Raw genomic sequence first — 19,334 nt, 5'->3', positions numbered from 1 at the left:
TTTGTAATTAGACTAGTGATGACTAACGACAGATGTTTGGGGGGAAAGCATGGAGCAGCTGAGGCTTGCCAACACTGTATATTTGAGGGGAGAGGGCAGGATAAATCTTTTGTAATGAAACACATGTGCTCTAAGACAGTGACTGAACTTGATATCCTAAAATACTTCAATGTAGTGGTTTGAAAGTCACAGGATTAATTAGGTCATGTTTGAGAAATGATGCTATAGTCTACATTTCGTACGGGCGAGAAAGAACTCTGCTGTCTTTAGTGAATAAGACAAGGGACTAACTCAAATATGTGAATTCTTCTGCTAGTGGTTGTATGTTTGGCACCTTTTGAAGCTGTCACTACCACACCCGGGGAAATTTCAATTCAGGAAACTTTATTTAGCCTCCGGAATGCCCCGTCAAATCCCACATCCACGCAAGAACACAAAGCCAAGGGTACACTAAAAAAAGAGACTGTTTTATTGTGACATTTATGACATGGACCCCTTGTTGACAGGAATGGCCGAGGGTAATCTTGGCATATTGCACAGGTGTGATGACGGATGCACTGGTGATCCTCTGGCTGCTGAGGCTGTTTCTTGGTCCTCCCAGACCTCCATGCACGCGCGGGCCAGTCACAGAAATTTCCTTACCACTTGGTGTATACATTTAACAAGTCTTTGGTCTTAATAAGCACCATTACAAACCCTCACATTAAGGGCATTATTATTCTAGTTTATAAATGTTTCAATGATAAAAAATAGCACGATTACAGTATACACACACTTAATTTACATGTAATGTATTATACTCATAACTGAGATAAGCTACTGAACTAACTTTGGTTGATTGAAATTAATGAAGTATTTGAACTGAATATTTGTAATTTGGTTTCTAAGTTGTGTAAATATTACAGTGCATTTATAAATCTAGTTGGAGAATTTACTAGCACCAAATAGATATTATAATTGGCCAACCTAGTACTTGTATTTGTTGAAGCAGAGTTTAAAAATTTGAAAAAATACAGAACAGTTCATCGATTGAAAGCACATTCCTGTACACCGGCTAGAAGGATGGCATGTCAGCAGGAATGGCTGACCCCCAATAAAATACGTGTCCCAGTTTTCAAGAATCAACACATATGACAAGGTAGCTGAGCTACAAACATGAGAAGCCTGAGAAAGTGGTTGTTTTGAACTAGGGTAGTCACCTGTACCTCGCTTTTGTAATACAAGAATAGTGCTTATTTATAGAAATTTACTTGGTGAAAGTATGTACCTATGATATGAAGATTCTGATTGGGGGAAAAATTCAGTTCTACCTATCTATCATTTTTTTTTTAATTATTTGGTCTCTGTATGGTGAATTAATGAAGCAAAATCTGAATTTTCATCTTCAGATTATCACCCAGTTCACCACTGAGGTAGTCTTTGTCATATTTATCTTCTAGCTGATTAAGTTCTTTCTTTTTATAAAGTGGAGTACTACTGATTTGTAATGAATAGGTTCCAGCCACTGGCTTCTTCTTGGTGAAGTGGAGGTAGCTGATCCCTTCCTTTTGGTTGATTTTAAAGAAGCCATTTTCATTTCCAGATTCAATCAAGTATTTGTTGTGATTTGTCAGAGTCGTCAGGGCTGGCAGGAGTTCTAGGATTCGGACCTTATTGCTGATGTGAGAAATATTGAAAGCGAACATGGCCGTCTTCTCAGTGTCCCAACTTGCAAGACTCACGTTGGTTTCTATCTCAGGCTGGTCCTGGAAAGACAGATGACAATGTGTTAAATTAACTGTAAATATGCCACTTATTCTCATCTTAAGGAAAAAGTGACTCAGATCTCCCACTACTACAGCCTTCTCATGTTGTATGTACCATGTGAAAAAGGCATTTTTCATAAAACACTTTGTTTAAATCACAAATGTGTTAAACGGGCACATATTTATAATATTAAAACACATTAAACTGATGTCAAGATGCAAGTCAAACTGAAATGACTTGTAGTTGGTGGTCTCCTAATGCAGGGGTCTCAACGTGTGCTCCCTGGACCAGCAGCATCAGCATCACCCGGGCGTCTGTGAGAAACGCAAAGTCTCGGGGGCACTGGTGACCTACGGAGTCAGAAATCGTAGGGGTGTCTCCCCGAAGCCCACGTTAATAAGTCTTCCAGATGATTCAGATGCACGCTGGAGTTCGAAAACCACTGTTTCAACAGACTATTTTCTTTCTTTACACTTATCTCCTTTCCCAGACCACAGCGGATGAGTTGGAGCACCGATGCTAAGAACGAACCAGTCTGTTTCAATTTTGTTCACTGACGCAAAACCATCCCCTCTGAAGGACACGCCTAGGAACCTACTTCCTGACTCTGATGATCTGCTAATATTCAATGCTTTTCACCTGGCTTCTTGCTTGCCTCTCTGGGACCACATGTGCTGGATTCTCCGGGCCTGGAGCCAGAGGTCTGGGTGAGTATCTGTGCATTTCTGAGTTGACTGAAAGGCTGCAGCAGCCGTAGGCAAAGAAAACCAGGCTGCTTGAGCTCCATGTTGTTTTTGTCTAGAATCCAAGTTCCCTCACACTCCACATGGCTCTTTTCAGTAGAGGAGACTCTAGCTTTCCGAACTTGGCGTCCCCGTGGAGAGAGCACTATGTCACTTCACGATTCTGCCCACTTGCTGTCCTGGATCTCAGACCTGGCTTTTCAGCAGACTTTGGGTGGGTGTTTGACTTTCTTTTTGGCGAGACAGAGGAAATGAGCAAGTATGTGAAAACCTTCGAATGGCCACTCCCTAAAAGCAGCAAGAAACTCCAGAGAGTCCCACAGACTCTTGTAAAATGCAGCCTAGAGCTCAGGGAATGTCTGGATTTTCTCCCCAGGGAGCCTTTTCACACTTTGGAACATCCTTGGAGGAAACCACAGGCATCTGGAAGGCCCTTCTGCAACAGGAGACACGAGGAGAAACCACCTTCTGACCTACCTCAATGTTGGAGGCATCTGTTCCGTTTGCACTTCTCCGCTTCCTGCCCCGTTTGGGGTAGCCGTTGATCTTACACTCATAACAAGCCTCCGGGGAGAGAGAATTGTCATCCATTTCACCGCTGGCAGGTGGCTCCGGGCCCCCTCGGCCCATGCCGATTCCAGAAACACAGTGCCTGTGGAAGAAGGGAAGCACAGCCCTTTTTCATTAGAATGGGGAGACGAGGGAGGTGGTGCAAGAGTTCTGGTGAAGTGTGGACCCCACCTAGTGACACTTAGACATTGGTTATTTGTCCATTAGGTGACTGGCTGGTTCTGAGAGCCACACCGAAGACCTCTGTGTTTAGGCTCAGAGTCCTGCTTCCTGGAGTGGATTGATTCCTTTCTACTATCTCTCAAGGTCCTGTTTTGCATATTTTGCCCCTTCACTTCTGCCCCCTCTATTGTACCAGGTATTTTTCTGTCCTTGATGCTGCTGGGGAGGGGACATGGAGTGGAAAGAGGGGAAGCGTGGGGGACAAGGGAGACCATGTGACTTGGGAGGGTAAAGAAAAATGTCTTCCTTTTACGAAACAGAAAGTCAGAAAGGTATGACATGTCTGTGTTCAGTTCCTTGCTGTCTTCCTGCTTCACTGACCCCCTCACCACCACCTCCACTTCCACCGCTACCCTACTCCCCAGCCCTCATCACTTCAGCTTCTGAGCACTTTGTCCTATTGTTTGACCACTTACTTTGGCTGAAGCTACTGAAGGTATAAAGAAAGTTCTTGGTAGAACTGAAGTTGACTTAGAAATAAACTGTAAAGATGTACAATGTATAAAATCTGTGTATCAGAGCTTGCCCAACTGTGGGAAATTGTTTCAAGTCATTCAAAACCACTAGGGCCATTGGCTCTGACTCATGTGAGGCTGGATAAACAAACCCATGCCCAAGAGAGAACTAGTTCAGCTGTTTTTCTTTGCCTTTCAGTTATCAAAGCCAAGTTACGGAGGGAGGCTTGCATGTTTCACAAGTACCTTGTTTTATTATTCTGCTTACTATTTCATAGGCCTCTTGGAATGTATTTACCAGGCTCCTCTTTCAAAATGTGCTGAAATATCTGAATGATCCTAAGAGTCTTTATTTTGGGGCAGGGTCCACTCTAATGATTCATAGAGAAGCGGACACTGTTAGAAGTGGGTAGATTTCCACTAATGGGTCATAATGAAGACCATATATTTATCACGTTTTCTGTATTAATTGGCCTAGTTTTTATAACACATTTTTCTTGATGCTCGAGAGTCAAACTATAATGCCAGTAAGCAGACAATTTTTTGTATTTTGCAGCCATTTATGGGTTTCTACTATTTTTTGCAATCCTGCCAGAGCCCAATACATTTCCTTTTCTCTTCCTTTACCTTGACACATGAAATGTGCAAAGACAATAAAGTGGATGAAATGATGAAAGCTCAGTGTGTGTGTGTGTGTGTGTGTGTGTGTGTGTGTGTTCACCTAATGATGAAGTTATTGGAAGAAAAAGCCCAAATTTGCAGGCTTTGGTTCTTTTCTCAGAACTCCTTTCCAGTATTTTCATATCCCTGGAACACCACTTACAAGAAGTGTGACTACAAAGTCCCACTGGCCAGAAGCCAGTTTGGAGTGTCACAATTTTTGCTGGGAAAATGGTTCTGGCATTCAGCTTATAAAGAATGAGACTACTGAGAGCCAGACACAAACATCTGGGAATTTGTGTCCTATTGCTGGCATTCCGTGTGCTTCCCATGAAACATTCTTTTACCTTCAGATCTACACAGACCCAAAATGAATTGCTTCATGTTTGTGTGTCAAGACATCAAAGGCCACTACGTTACATTAATTTGGTATACACATGCATGGGTGTGTTATGGAATATGTGATTTTGTGGGATGTGTATGTGTGGCTGTACATGTTTGGATGTGTATTTCATGTCTGTGTGTTCATAATGAAAATGTTAAAATTTGAGATCCTTAACAGCACAGACAACGCTACATGGGCATCCAACTCTAGATTAATCCAGGAGGGAAAAAGGCCTACACTGTGAAAACTTTCCACTAAACGTATAAATTACTGGGTAAAACAAAAGTATGTCTTCCCTTCCCCAACAGTCACACGTACAATGTGGTAAAGTATTCTACCAGGAGAATACAATAATTATTTTAGCTCTTGTATTTCATGCTCTTTTGGTAATTCTTTTTTTGTTGTTGTTGTTTTTATTTCTGAGAGAGAGAGAGAGAGAGAGAGAGAGAGAGAAAGCGTGAGCAGGGGAGGGTCAGAGAGAGAGGGAGACAGAATCTGAAGCAGGCTCCAGGCTCTGAGCTAGCTGCCAGCACAGAGCCCGACGCAGGGCTTGAACCCACAAACCATGAGATCATGACCTGAGCCGAAGTCGGACCCTCAACCGACTGAGCCACCCAGGCACCCCCATGCTCTTTTGGTAATTCTTAATGTAAACTGAAGTCTGAGATGTAAAATATACTTTAAATCCAGGCATTTTTGTGATTTATCTAACAGTAGCTGGATGAGAAGGCATTTGAAGTGAAGACAGAATCCCGCTTGCCCCAGGAGGAGGGCGGACCGGCAGCGGAAGTCTGGTTCTGTGATGGGTCGGCCCCTGCATTTCTACGGAAGCGAATCGCTTCCCAATAAGATGCGAAGATCAAGAGAATGAGACACCATATATCAAGGTATTTACAATTGGTTTTAGAGTCTATGAATTTCTAGAAATCCCGGTGTCTCCTTTCAAATCATATAGCCGAAATTCCCTTGCAGAGCTATCTGGAATTAACTAGGATTAGGAAAAACGTGGGTCTTCTTGACTAGGATGGGTCGCTGTGAGTTAAATATACTGGATGACATTAGGAACAAGAGAGCATGCAGCCACAGCCAGAAAGAGCAGCGCTTACCCTTGGCCTATTCGGAAGTAGCCAGGCGGACAGCCACACAGGTAGCCGCCCTCAGTGTTGGAGCAGCCGTAACTGCAGGGGGCCTGCGAAGAGCCACATTCGTTGATGTCTTGGCACCCTCCGCTGAACTGTTCGTACTGGAAGCCGGCGGGGCACATGCACTTGTAGCTGCCCAGGGTGTTGTGACAGGAGGCTCCTCCACAAATGTGTGCGCTGAGGCACTCGTTCTCATCTGCAGGGAAAACCAGAAGATGCTGCGTGTGTGACACCATCTCTACTGGGGACCGCTGGCCAACCGGCCCTCAGCCGGCACTCAGGAAGGTAGGGCAGGCCGAGGCGGCCGGGGTGGGGAGAGGGGCAGGAGAGGGGGACGTGGACACGGAGGAGGCCTCTTGCCATGTGGTGGGAAAACGTGGTCGCCGAGGTCAAACACGCCAGGTGGAGCGCATTAGGGGATGGCGTTCCGAGGACCGACACATTCCAGTTCTCATCTGAAGCCAACACTAGTGCTTTCCGCACCACACGCGGCTCCTGTGAAGAACGCGGGGCTTGGTTCAAGGTTCGGGGTGGGAGGGAAGGAGTCCTGCAGTTCTCTGTGAACGGGACCACAGTCTCCGAAGCAGAGACCGGCCACCCTCCCGGAGGCTGCGTTCCCAGGCCTCCGTTTTCAGGATGTGCAGGGCTGGCGAGGGCTGACATCCTGCAGGAAGTGTCTGCCCCGCTTGTACTTCCTTTTCAAAAATCTGCAAAAGCCCCCAGGTGCTTGTCCTGGGGATGAATAGTGCCTTCTGGTATGTCTGCTCCCATCTCCGAACGGGCCCCCCCCCTTATCCAAACCAGCCTCCTGCCCAGAGTGTCTGGGCCGTGTCTAAAGCAAAGTATGGCTGGAAGAGATTCAGTGCAGACTTCACGAGCAATAATTGGAAAAAACCCACAATAGAGACAGATGCTGCAGGACTGGCTACCCACAGGGACCTGCCAAGTCTGACGGCAAAAAGCAGGAAAAAGAAATCTGACTTGAAAAATCAACCTGAGGGAGAAAACCTTAAGTATCTCACTATTTCTAATTTATACTTTTTTGAAATCGCTAATAGATTTTTGTAGGCCTGCCTTTGTAGGGCAGCTTGGAAGCTTCCTGGGAAGACATTTCTTAATTGTTGTGGATTTGAACGCAGGGAGATTGGCCTTCACCTCACTCAGCAAATATTCCATCGGAAGGTAAACTAACATTTATTAGATGCCTGTTGCATGACAGACTATGAGGTACCTCACGTTCATTTACTTAACCTTCCTAAAGATTATGGGCAGAAGGTATTATAATCCCTGTTTTACAGATGAAGAAAGTGAGGCTCACAAAGGCCCTCTGAGATCCCCTGACAGCAGCAGGACCGAGATGTAAACCCAGATCTGTCTGACCGCTGCAGCCACGTGCTTTCCTTTAGACCACAGTATCTCTCAAGAGACCCATCACCATTTAAACTGGTACTTCCTTTGCCCTTTAATTGATTTTACCTTATTTACTAAGGTAGATTCTTTTATAAAGAACAAAATTGTTTCTAAGAAAACACCTGTTTTCAAGTTAGAGAAACGGGTGTGTAAAAATGGTGGGCGCAGGGTGCTTGCATATGTATAATATTTATATTTCCTTCTTTCCTTCCTCCCTCTCTTCTCTCTCCCCTCCCTCACTCCCCCTTCACCAGTGTGGAAGGAATAGATACACAATAAGAAAGCCATTTGTGGAGCTACAGGTCTGTTTGGGAATCTTTATGTCTAAGGACTCTCAAGTATCCACTCAAGGTCTTTCAGGCTCCAAGGTTCCTAGAATGGAAAAAATCGAATATGCCATGGTCTTTGTTTTTTTTCCCCCTTACTTTAAATCAGATGAACTACGTGATAGATACCAGTGGAGACCATGGACACGAAAGAATGAATGAGGGTGTTCACTTTGGTGGAAAGAATATCCCTGGACTAGAGGTCTTCTCCTTGCCCCTCATGTCCATCACCAGACTTTCCACCTGCTCTCAGACCCTGGAGGCTGAGCTGCACGGAGCATCAACGGGCTCCTCTCCTTTGTCCTGTGCCTTTGGTTGGGCTCAGCCGTCAGTTTCCTGCTGGGATGCTGATAAAACCTCTAAGGCCCATGTCTGTATATATAGGACCAGTCTCATTAAAGCTTAGATTTATTCTGTATTGTTCCAAAGGCCAGAAATAGGACCAATGGTTAGAAGTAGGGGCAGGAACAGTTCACTTTCTATGAAACAAACATTTTTAAGAATTGAAGTTTTCTATACATAAATTAGGGTATCTTGGGAGAAAGTTGAATGCCCTTCAAGATGGCATTTGAGCCCAACTAGGACAACCAGGGAGGTTGGAGAAGGATCTGTATTTTGGGAATGAGGCCAGATCAGATAATCTCTAAGGTTCTTTCTGGCCTTGAGGACCTATCTGTGTTAGTATAAATATCTGTCGCAGTGAACAACTCTCCTTCCTTTTCACATTCTTTTCTATTTTACTATACTTTTTTTTTTTTTTTTTATTTTTTTTTTTTTTTTTTTTTTTACTCCTTCAGGGTCTAATAAAGCTTAAATTAAACTTGCTTATCTGTATTAGAGAGCTGGGGTTGAGCAGAGGAGGAATGAAGATAATAAATTGGCAAAGGGTCAGTGTTTACCGCTTGAAAATAGTTTGTGTACTCACCCTTTTCATCAATATACAAACATGATTGTTTAAAATGCTTTGCACTCCTCTGACCATGTTCATCTTGTGCACTCTGGAGCAAATGGCTCCAGGAGCAATTTTTCTGTGCTCCAAAATCTTTACTTTACTGTCAGTTCGTACTTAAAATTGGTGAGAGTTTTATCCTTTTTATAAAAAGAGACATTTTATTGGAACAGCATTAGATTCTCCAAAACCCTTCTTTTTTTTTTTTTTAAATTTTTTTTAATGTTTGTTCATTTTTGAGAGACAGAGTACAAGCAGAGGTAGAGCAGAGAGAGAGGGAGACACAGAATCGGAAGCAGGCTCCAGGCTATCAGCACAGAGCCTGATGTGGGGCTCGAACTCACAGACTGTGAGATGGTGACCTGAGCCAAAGTCGGCCGCTCAACTGACTGAGCCACCCAGGTGCCCCCCAAAACCCTTCTTAAAAGCAGACGGAGGGGCGCCTGAGTGGCTTAGTCGGTTAAGCGTCCGACTTTCGCTTGGGTCATGATCTCGCGGTTCGTGGGTTCGAGCCCCGCGTCGGGCTCTGTGCTGACTGCCAGCTCAGAGCCTGGAGCCTGTTTCAGCCTGTGACTCCCTCTCTCTCTGACCCTCCCCTGCTCACGCTGTCTCTCTCTCTCTCCTAGAAATAAATAAAACATTAAAAAAAAAATTTAAAAAAAAAAAAAAAAAAAAAAAAAAGGCAGACGGAGACCTCCCCCCACTCTGTCCTGTAAAATCACAGGTTTGAGCATGAGGCTTGCATAGCGTGTGTGAGCTGTGGTGTTAAGGGAGAACCAATAGGAGAATTCCAGAATGTAGGCTGGGCTTTCTTTTACAAATTTTCTCTAGGTCAACACGGCTCAATTCCAACTCCACCTGGAAGTCTGATAGATGCAGTGGCCCCAGACCCCACACCCGTCCATCTTCTAAGAGTGAAATTCTGGCTGCCTCTGTGTGAGGATCCAGAGAGGGGTGGTTCAGAAGATCTGCTCTGCTCTGCATGGCTCCAGGAAAGCCATTATGGCCCAAGGCAATGCTCATTCTCAAGAATTATGAGCCCAGTTTGGGCTAGTATCTTTTGGATCTCAAAAATTCCCAAACCTCTTCCTGCTTCTTAATCTATTTATTCTAGAACTCCCAGCCAGGAGATGATCTTCATGGAGCCAAAGTAGAGTCTCCAGGCAATGAAGACATGACCTGTCCATCTCTACTATCCCCGGACTAAAGGGAGGAAGAGGAGAGGAAGGCTGGTCAGTAAGTTGTGTAGTCTAAACTCTCCCAGCACCGGTGTCCTTTTAGCCAACCCTACTCACTTCTGTAAAACTGTGTCTTGAAAAGAAACCAACGAGAGAGATACAATTCTGATAAATGAAAACACACCAAATGTATCTTCATTTGGAGTAAAGCAAAGCATTGAGATGTGGAGCAGCCACCCAGGAAGCAGTAATCCCTGCATCCTTGCTAAGGAAGGCTCTGTCCCCAAGAGTGTGTCAGCTAGAACAGGTCACCTGAGCAGCAAGCTGACAGTGGTGCTGTGTAGAGGCTCGGTGAATGAAAAACAAAACAAAACAAAAAAACAAGTGAACATGACACTTGAAAGGCAGCCCTAAACCAGGAAGTTAAGGGCTTTGGACTCTAGCTCCAAGCAAGTCACAAAGGAACCAGGTTAAGGACAGACTACTTTTCTTCCTTGGGCTTTCAGGTCTTTATAGTAAAATCAAGAGCTTGGGCTAGATGGATCTGGGCTCTCTCTAAACTCACAGGGTTTGGATTCTCTAATATGCATTAAGATTATTTTCCCACAACATCATGAAATCAAAAGTGACATAATTTCAATTTAATGAGTCCATGAACCTCCCTTAATTTTCAAAAGAATTCAGTGATGCTGAAAAAGCTTCCTGTGTCTGCTGCTCACACTCTGCCCTAAAAGATGTGTAGAGGTGAATGGAACCACCTCTGCATCTTCAGGCCAAGAGTTACTCAAAATAGCCTCTGGCTGGCTGATCTTTTTCAGTCTGAGGTAGGATTTTCTTGGCCCTCACGTGCACCCCCGGCGTGCGCCACTGACTGCATGCAGCAGAAGAGCAGCGGGACGCTGAGAGGGAAGGCATTCTAGGGCCATTTCATTTCCAGGGCTCCCCAAGTACCCTTTATCATTATCTTTTGTCTTAGTTTCCTATTTTGCAAAGACTACAACTTACCTCTGGTTTCAACCAGGGGAGGGCAATTTTAAGTGACTATTTGTTGATTTAATGACAAGTTTAAAGTTTTCAGAAAGAAAGCACTATTTTGACTCCCAGGAGGCAGCAGTGGTTCATCATAGCAACAAGGAAAAAAGTCCTCACCAACGCACTGGTTCCACTGGTAGTGCTGGAGATAGCCCTGGGGGCAGCTGCATCTGTAGCCGCCGATGATGTTCTGGCAGCCGTGCTGACAGCGATGGTTTCCTTCGCACTCATCCACATCTGAGAGAGAAAGGAGAGCCGCTCCAGTCAGGTAGGCATCTGACTCTTGATTTTGGCTGAGGTCATGATCTCATGGTTCACGTGATGTAGCCCTGCATTGGGCTCTGCGCTGACAATGCTGAGCCTGCTTGGGATTCTCTTCCTTGCCCACTCTCCCCTCCCCCCGCCCCTCTCACTCCAAATAAACAAATGTTAAAAAAAGAAAAAAGTAGAGCCACCTTTAAGTCACATCATCATTTGTTTCAGAGTTCGTCTCTGAAGCAACATTTATATGCATGCTAGTGGGAAAGACAATTTTAATAAGAAGTCTGACCCCTAAAAAATTGTTTTTCCACCAGAATTTCAAGAATATGTGCTCGGCTTGAACTCACAAACCATGAGATCATGACCTGAGCTGAAGTCACTCAACCTACTGAACCACCCAGGTGCCCTGTGCTCTGGAGCTTTTGATAAGTCCAAGGAAAAAGACATTTAGATATCCCTGGTCAAGTCTACAAATAAAAATAATGAAATTAATGTAAGGCACAAGAGTATGGGATAGCTGTGTAAATTATTTGTAGTTTTTATTCATGCCAGAGTTAGAAATCAAAAGATGTCAGTACAAAAATAAAATCCTAAAAAAATTTAAAATTTTAATTACATAATTATCAGAAGAGTCATTCTTCATATATTTAATCCACATTAGGGGAGTGCTTTTATGACTCTGGATCCAGTGACTAGAATATTAATGAATCAAATTCAGGAACCTAGCTATTTTTCTTGACTAGTTCATGCCCTATTAGATTACATTAACAACTGAGCAGAAAAAGTTTTGACATATTGAGGAAAGGCACAGGTTATAGACATGATCAAGCATGAGACCAAAGAGGATCTCGAAGATATGATACCTGTGCCAACCAGGCAAAATATTCCCCATCTTCAGTTGGGTGATCTCCCTATAATCAGTTCTGATATTTCACAGAGGACGATGATGAAGATTTTGACAGTCACACAGACTACCCCCACCCGGACTTACCAGCTGCCATCAAGCTCAGGCCCCTACCCACCTTCACAGCTGGCGCCACTCTGATCAAGAGAGAATCCCCGCTGGCATTCACAGGTGAAGCTCCCAGGAGTATTCTGGCAAATACCCTTAGACCCACACAAGTTGATGTCAGAAGTGCATTCATTGTTATCTATAAGAAGCAGTCGGGAGAAAAGAGGGGATTAAAATGGACTGAACTCACTTTCTGGTGTTTAAAAGGAAGAGAGAGGGATGATTCACTCAGAAAAGGCCAATAAGCCCAATAACTTCACGTACGTGTGTGCAGGCACATACACACATGTGCACACACACACAATACATGTGCTCACATTTTTTTTTGAGCTTTTGTCTTCTCCCAATAGGAGAGGAACTAGGAAACAACTCCTTAAAGGAAGAGCTACATTTCCTACAGGGATTTTTCCTCTCCCACTTACCAATGCAGGCGGTATGGTGTTGGGTAAATCCAGGAGGACATTTACATGTGAAGCTGCCAATGGTGTTAACACACAGGAACTGGCAGTTGTGCTGCTTAGTTGCACACTCATCAAGATCTATTAAAAAAAATATGTAAGATGAGTATTGGAGTCAAACTGATAGCACAGGTACCTGGCAACTGCCCTGGGAAGTAGTTCTGAGTCCTGACTGGTATGCCTCCAATGACCCTGGCCAGAAGAGAGATGCAGCAAATGGCTAGGAGAAATCAAGCAAACAAGGGTTTGAAAGATAAAATGTGGTCTCCTTTTAGTTAGACCAAAAAATGTAGCTCTTTGGGGGATCCAAGGAAATCCCAATTCCCTTTTGTGAGAGGAATGCAGGAATTTATCAACAAAGGAATTTCAAATAAATTGTGACATTTTAAAATAAATTACACAATGAGGTAAAAGATTCGGGATTCTCAAAATTTTCCAGAGTGATGAAAAGATCTAGTCAAGTTGAACTACAAAAAGAAATGTTGAGGCCGGAAATTCATTTGTTTGCTTAGGTCTTTTCTGTTCACTGTTTTGAATCCGCTCAAATGAGGTGTTCAACCAAACCAAATCAAATGAAACGGACTTCTTTTTTTAGAGATTCTCCTTTGGTTAAACAAAATTGAGCAATCAAGAAGGAAACAAAGAAAAACTCACTCTGATAAGCTAATAGCACGTTTAAAAACCGCTTACAGTATTTATCCAACATTATTTTCCATATCTCAATAAAATCCTCCCCTTCGCCAGGCTTCTTTCCTCATTGCTGGAATGCCTAGGCTCATTCTCAACTCCACTGCTATTTAAAGACATCAAGAAAACAAAATATGTTCCAGCTTTTAGTTGAATTTTAATGTAAAAAAATCCTTTGTGTAATCAGGAACCAATCTACCTTCCTTCCTTCTTCCCTTCCTCTCTCCTCTCCCTTCTTGTGGCCTTGTTTGGTCACTGCACACAGAGCTGTGCTTGCAGCTGCAGATACGTGCCAGCTCCTGCCTGGAGTAACATCTGGAGGGAACCTAAACTAAAAGGACCCCTGCGCCCCCATAGTTCTCCCAGCGCTGACTTCCCTCAAAAAGGAGCCAATCCTGTGCTCTTTCCATAGCTGTGGGACTTGCTGTTGCTGCTTTTCTGGCTTCTGCAACATCGGCAGCTCGGCATCTCTTGCCAGAGGCGTGGCCTCCCCCTTCGATGACCCACAGGGCCTTGCTAGAGTACTGTCACACCTTTGCTGAAGCTCACCTCCACAGGTGAGGGAGACAGCTCAGTGATTTCTGACACTATTTTCTAAGTACAGCACTTGCTGTTCTCACCTCCAAGAACATCTTGGCTCTCCTTCTCTTATCTGGAGCCTACCTGGCTCTCACGGCGGGGGGTGGGGGTGGGGGAGTGCTGGTCCCACATCTCCCCGGGGCTATCCTTGGAGGCTCTTTTCTGTCAGTTTCAATAGTACATATATCTGCAGCACTTGCTTTGATCTTTAGTACTATGTGCCAAGTATGTGGAGAAATCTAGACCTCATGAGAACAGTAGGAGAAAGGGACTTATGTTGTGAGAGGATCTGCAAAAATCATGTCCCTGCTCTTCCCACTCCTAAAACCATAAAGAAAACATTACTTGTGCTTTTTATGCATTGGGAAAAAACATAGTTACTACTGTACATTTAATTTCCATTTTTTCTCTTAATTGCTAGACATTTTTGAGGATTTTCTGCTCCCACAGGCTAGAAAAATGCTGTAAATTTGTTTTGCTTGGTACAGATAGTATCCACACTGAGAGACATTTTCTCTTTAATTTGGTTCTCTCTTGCCATGGATAAATTTATGGCTTTGAGCTCTAGCCTTACACTTCCCAGAGCTCATCGAGATCCACAGATGGAGAAGTTCTATGCTTGAGAAGAACAAAGCTGTAAACAATTCTTTATGAAGATAGTCAGAATTTTTAAGTAGGTCTCTCAACTTCCTCTCCCCAAATTATAGGCTTATTTAGGATTTGTGCTGCACAGGGAAACCTCATGCCTTGTTCATTGTGTCATCCTGTATTACGAGGCTCTTAATTCTCTCCCAGCAGACACAAGAAAGGGGGTGAGGGTCCTAATTCTCTTTGCTCTCCACTTCCATTCCACCCCACCATTTAACTTCCTTTATTTGCCTTTTTCTCCATCAGGGTTTTATGGCAGAACACTCTTACTCTTGTTTTACCATCTGGTCTACCTTTCCTTCTCCAAATCCCTCACTTTAAAAATTATCCTCAAGTCTGATTCACTTGTGCTATTATTCACTTAATATGTGAAGTTCATATTGTTGAAGAAGATGTTTCTAGGAGTAAATTTACACCAACAGAATTTTCCAAAAGGTAACTTCTAGCTGAGGAGGGATTTCCACATAAAGTTCTGCTGTTTCTTAATTCTTAGTGATATTTATGGCTCTGATAAGCTCTTGGAGGGCAGGAATGGCCCTACTCTGCAGAATAAAAACCTAGACAAAGTGTTTACTTAATTAGGCACAATGTCTTCTAGGCACCGATTAATCTGAGGCAGGACAATGCTGGAAGCTCGGACTCTAGTTGTTGGATAGACTGGCCATTTAAATACGATAAATAGAAAGCAGAAAGGAAATCATCAATTAGGGATCTGCCCCTGCTGTCTCTGACACCCTTAAGGGCCACTCCTACGGATGCCCAAGGGGCAGGCAGTGAGGACGGCTGCTGCCACTGGCCCCCAGCAATCTCCCTGGTCTCAGCCTCCATCCATCCAGCATAGGGTTGGGTGGCAGGCAGATCCCAGGGAGGAACTAACTCCAGGGAAGCACCTCCTGCCAGTGGGGAGGGGAGTTTTCAGCTTGTCCATGGATTCCTCAAATGCACAAGGAACACAAGCATGCGCCCAGAAGGCAGGGGGGTGGGTACAGGCAGATTCTACTTTACCTTTGCAGCTTCTTCCATCCTCCTGCAGAATGTAGCCTTTCGGGCAAGAACACTGGAAACTCCCTTCTGTGTTTTTGCAGATAAAATTGCAGGGCTTGGGGGCCTGGTTGCACTCATTCAGGTCTATGATCAAAAAAAGACAGTGTGACTATCCACCCTAAAATGATGTTCAGTACCCATGGGGTATAACAGAGAATTTTAGCTGTGAGAAAAGGTAAACTCTGTAGTCTTTGATCATTGTCTTATATTTTCCTGTGAAATTACATAGGCCTTTTAGAGTTTCAGCTTGAGGATTTAATATTTTTTCCCAAAATGTCCAATTTCCACTCAGGATAAATCTGAACATCAAAAATACAGCACTTACCTATGCAGGAAGTTCCAGTTATATCTGTAGTGTAGCCAGTTTTACATATGCAATGATATGATCCTCTGTCATTGATACATTCCCCGTTTCGGCAAACATCATGAATAACCTTGCATTCGTCAATATCTGTTAATTTAATAGTCAGAAGTTAAAATAAGAAAGACATTATAAAATGCACAACATTGATATGTAGATGTGATGTCACTGTAAATACTAATAAACTGTGTTACTATATTATAGACCTAAGAAATTAAGCCAAAGGGATGACAGCATAAATTTCATATGTAATGGTAACTATACCAAAAGGCAAATGAATAACTGCATCGGATGAGAGTACAATAACTAATCAGGCTAGGGGAACACTTTAAAAAGAATTGGGAGGCACCTGGGTGGCTCAGACAGTGAAGTGTCTGACTTTGGCTCAGGTTTGAGCCCTGCGTCAGGCTCTATGCTGTTAGCTGGAGCATACTTTGGATTCTGTCTCTCCCCCTCCCTCACTCCTGCGTGCATGTGCACACTCTCTCTCTCTCAAAAAATAAACATTAAAAATTAAAAAAATAATTGTTTTTCTAAACTTACAGTTTTCCCCTCTGGGTCTATAGAACAATCATCTCATCCAGACATATTTAGCTCCTTGCTCTATCTCATGCCATCAAGTAAGCTTGATCCATAAATGGATCATAGCAGTAGATTCTTTTGACAAAAGAAAAAAAATTCCATTTTTTTTCCTAATATTGCCTGTCCAGAATAAGGAGGAAGGTTCCTTTCTATTCTTCTTGTTGTATGTAAAGTTAATCCCCCAAAATCTCAAATTGCCTAATATCAGGGAAATGGGAGCAAACATTCTTTGGTAAGGGAAGCACTAAGGCTCTGGGGTGGGTCACTGGGCTGAGTTTTTGCAGCCTGATGGGGAACAGAGACCCTTAATCCCAGTTCCACCACAAGGAGAAAGACTTGGTCATCATGCACTGTTGAGCATGAAACCCACTGTCCTTCTACACTGTGACCGTTTTGTGTCCTTAGTGGCTGGTGGGCTGCCAAGGCTAAATAAGTTCTTAGCTTTTGATTTCCAAACCATTTTATTACAACAGATGTTATTTTTATAAATTCTTTTAGGTTTACTCTGAAAATGCAATGTGCCTACTGGTTTCAAGAAGTGAATCTTCACCATCTCATTTTCACATCCTTAGAAGAATCGTAAATTGCTTTTGGTCACCCTGCCTAAAATATCTGGCTGTGTGCCTCCACACATCCAGTTCTGTTATTCTACCTTCGGCCACATCTTTCTACTGTCAACACAACTCCTGCTTACTCTCCTTCCTCCCCTCTCGCTTGCAGTCCCTTCCCAAGGAGCTCAAAGAGTCTCTCTCCATTCTATTTCATGACCCTGAAAGCAATTGCAGTTACTGGTGAGAAGCCCAGGCCTGGAAGTCGTCTTTGGGGTTACCTCAGACACATCGACAGCCTCCCCATCCAAGCGAAAGCAGCTTGTGCTTTTCCAGAGGCAACTGTGTTTTAATTGCCAGGATATCAGCATTGTTTATACTTCTTTCATGCAGTATATTTCAGCCAATTTTATGGGTATAATACATATGGGTGGACTAGTCTTGGAATTTAGTGATCATTTATTCCAAGGTTTATCTAAAAAATTATATTCGGAGTAACCAGCAACTGACTTATAGCAAACCTCTGTTTAAAAGTTGAGGACTCCTTGTATTGCAGGGGCAGGACCCGAGCACACATAATCAGGAGCGCCGAGGACGCTCTGGCGGCCTGGCCATGGATGTCTGCAAGACTACACTAAAGGGTCTTTGTTGCTGTATAAACCATGCAACTCAGCTGAATCCCATCCTGTAGATTCCATATTCTCAACTGTTTTTCAGAAAACAGATTCCTTGCAGGTATTTTTGGACCATAAGTGAAGTACCTGCTCCATTCGTCATAAATCCTCGGCCATGCGGGCAGAGTTTTTTGAAGGCCACGGTACCCTGGAAAGGGCAAATCTCACAGTGGGGGCCCCAGCCTCTCCCGCCATCACAGCAGCACTCAGACTTGGTGACAGGGTTCCTGTTGCTCGAGCCGATCTGACACATGTTCTGGAGTACTTCCGTGAAGCAGTACCCTTCCCGGTTGTCTGGAAGGGATGTTAGATCGCAAAGAGGATTTTTAGGGAGTTTTAGGAGTGTAACAAGGTATTAAGAATTTGGTCAAACATAAAACCCAAAAAGGATATAACACTTTACCCTGGGTGAGAAGCGAGAAGGGAAAGCTGGAAACAGCAGTGAGAGAGAAAGGATGACGTCTGAGGGAAACAAGACAAGAAATTCAGTAAGTGGGCAGGAAGGCATTGGCCTGCACAAGGGTACAACTCTGTCTGCTCTCAGAAATATGGAGGCAGAGTCATGGTGCAGAGACAGGGGCAGAAAAACACATGGAATCGGACCCTGAGCACCAAGGGCTTAAAAAGGCAGCAGAGAAAGGAATTCCAAACAAGTGATTCATTGATACAATTAGCAAAGGAAGAATTTAGCTGCAGGGTGGTGCTAAGCCCCACGGACAATCACAGTCATTAAGTCATTTCCAAAATATGAACCTGCCTCAAATGTTAACCGTTTCTGTTATTTCAAATAAGTGATGTGGGTGACAAGCACCACAGAGTGAAGGTCGGGGTCACGAAAGCATCCTGTTTTCCATGCTCACCAAGGCACTCGTCCTGAGCAGGGCTGGCCGTGAACCCGTCATTGCACTCGCAAGTGTAGCTCCCCCGGGTGTTGAGGCAACGCCCGTTCTCACAGATTCCCGGCTTGGTCTGGCACTCGTTCTCATCTGTGTGGTGTGATGGAGAGATCAGAAACAAGAGCAGTCTCCTGACCACTTTGTACATGGATAGATTCTTCCTTTCGAAATTTAGTTTGTGAATAGATATCCTTCTCTCAACTCCAAAGGTACACAGAGCATTGAGCAAAAGCACCCCTTTCTCCCTATTCCTCACCAGCAAACACCCCTGCTGGGAGGCGACCAGTGCCACATACCCTTCTAGAAATGGATTTTGCACATATGAGCAAATATATATGTGTGTGCGTGTATCCACTTCCATCCTTTAAAAAACATACTTGATGGCATTTTGATGTACTTAAAGGTAGAGGGCAGCATTTTATGTACACATACATTTTTCTCTTAATAAAATTTAAAACTTTCTATATCTGTTCCTAAGAAGGATGACTTCAAGTGAAGGGAAAAATATACTTAAGATCAATACGCTAAAGAAATATTCTAATACTTCATCAGAATAATGTCTGTAATGGGTCAGTTTTGACCTCAGAGTTGTCTATACATCATCCTCTGATTCAATAGAGGTTATGTTTATTGTAATACTTCAACAGTATTATTGAGGAATAATAAATCATAATCCAGGCTCCCACGTTAAAAAAAAAAAGGCATTAAAACAAACTGGAAATTCTTAGAATTATCTGATGATTTTTAGAAAGATCATAATCTGACT

At 43.6% G+C, this 19,334-nt stretch overlaps 1 protein-coding gene across 1 annotated transcript in view; it reads right to left on the bottom strand.

The window, feature by feature from the left end:
* Positions 1-446: 446 nt before the first annotated feature.
* The window catches only part of FBN1 (fibrillin 1), a 233,246-nt gene continuing 214,358 nt past the window's right edge, over positions 447-19,334 (bottom strand). The window contains exons 56-65 of the mRNA XM_077764455.1: positions 18,533-18,658; positions 17,760-17,966; positions 15,833-15,958; positions 15,469-15,591; positions 12,514-12,630; positions 12,102-12,230; positions 10,936-11,055; positions 5,888-6,119; positions 2,967-3,141; positions 447-1,745 (exon numbers count right to left, since the gene is read on the bottom strand). Coding sequence (XP_077620581.1) covers positions 1,356-1,745; positions 2,967-3,141; positions 5,888-6,119; positions 10,936-11,055; positions 12,102-12,230; positions 12,514-12,630; positions 15,469-15,591; positions 15,833-15,958; positions 17,760-17,966; positions 18,533-18,658 — 1,745 coding nt within the window. The 3' untranslated portion in view covers positions 447-1,355. The remainder of the gene's footprint in view (positions 1,746-2,966; positions 3,142-5,887; positions 6,120-10,935; positions 11,056-12,101; positions 12,231-12,513; positions 12,631-15,468; positions 15,592-15,832; positions 15,959-17,759; positions 17,967-18,532; positions 18,659-19,334) is intronic.

Source organism: Crocuta crocuta, unplaced genomic scaffold (genome assembly GCF_008692635.1).
Source record: "Crocuta crocuta isolate KB4526 unplaced genomic scaffold, BGI_CrCroc_1.0 scaffold102, whole genome shotgun sequence".
Classification (NCBI taxonomy): domain Eukaryota; kingdom Metazoa; phylum Chordata; class Mammalia; order Carnivora; family Hyaenidae; genus Crocuta; species Crocuta crocuta.
The sequence above is the reverse complement of the archived record's forward strand: the minus strand, read 5'-3'. Positions and strand labels throughout refer to the sequence as shown.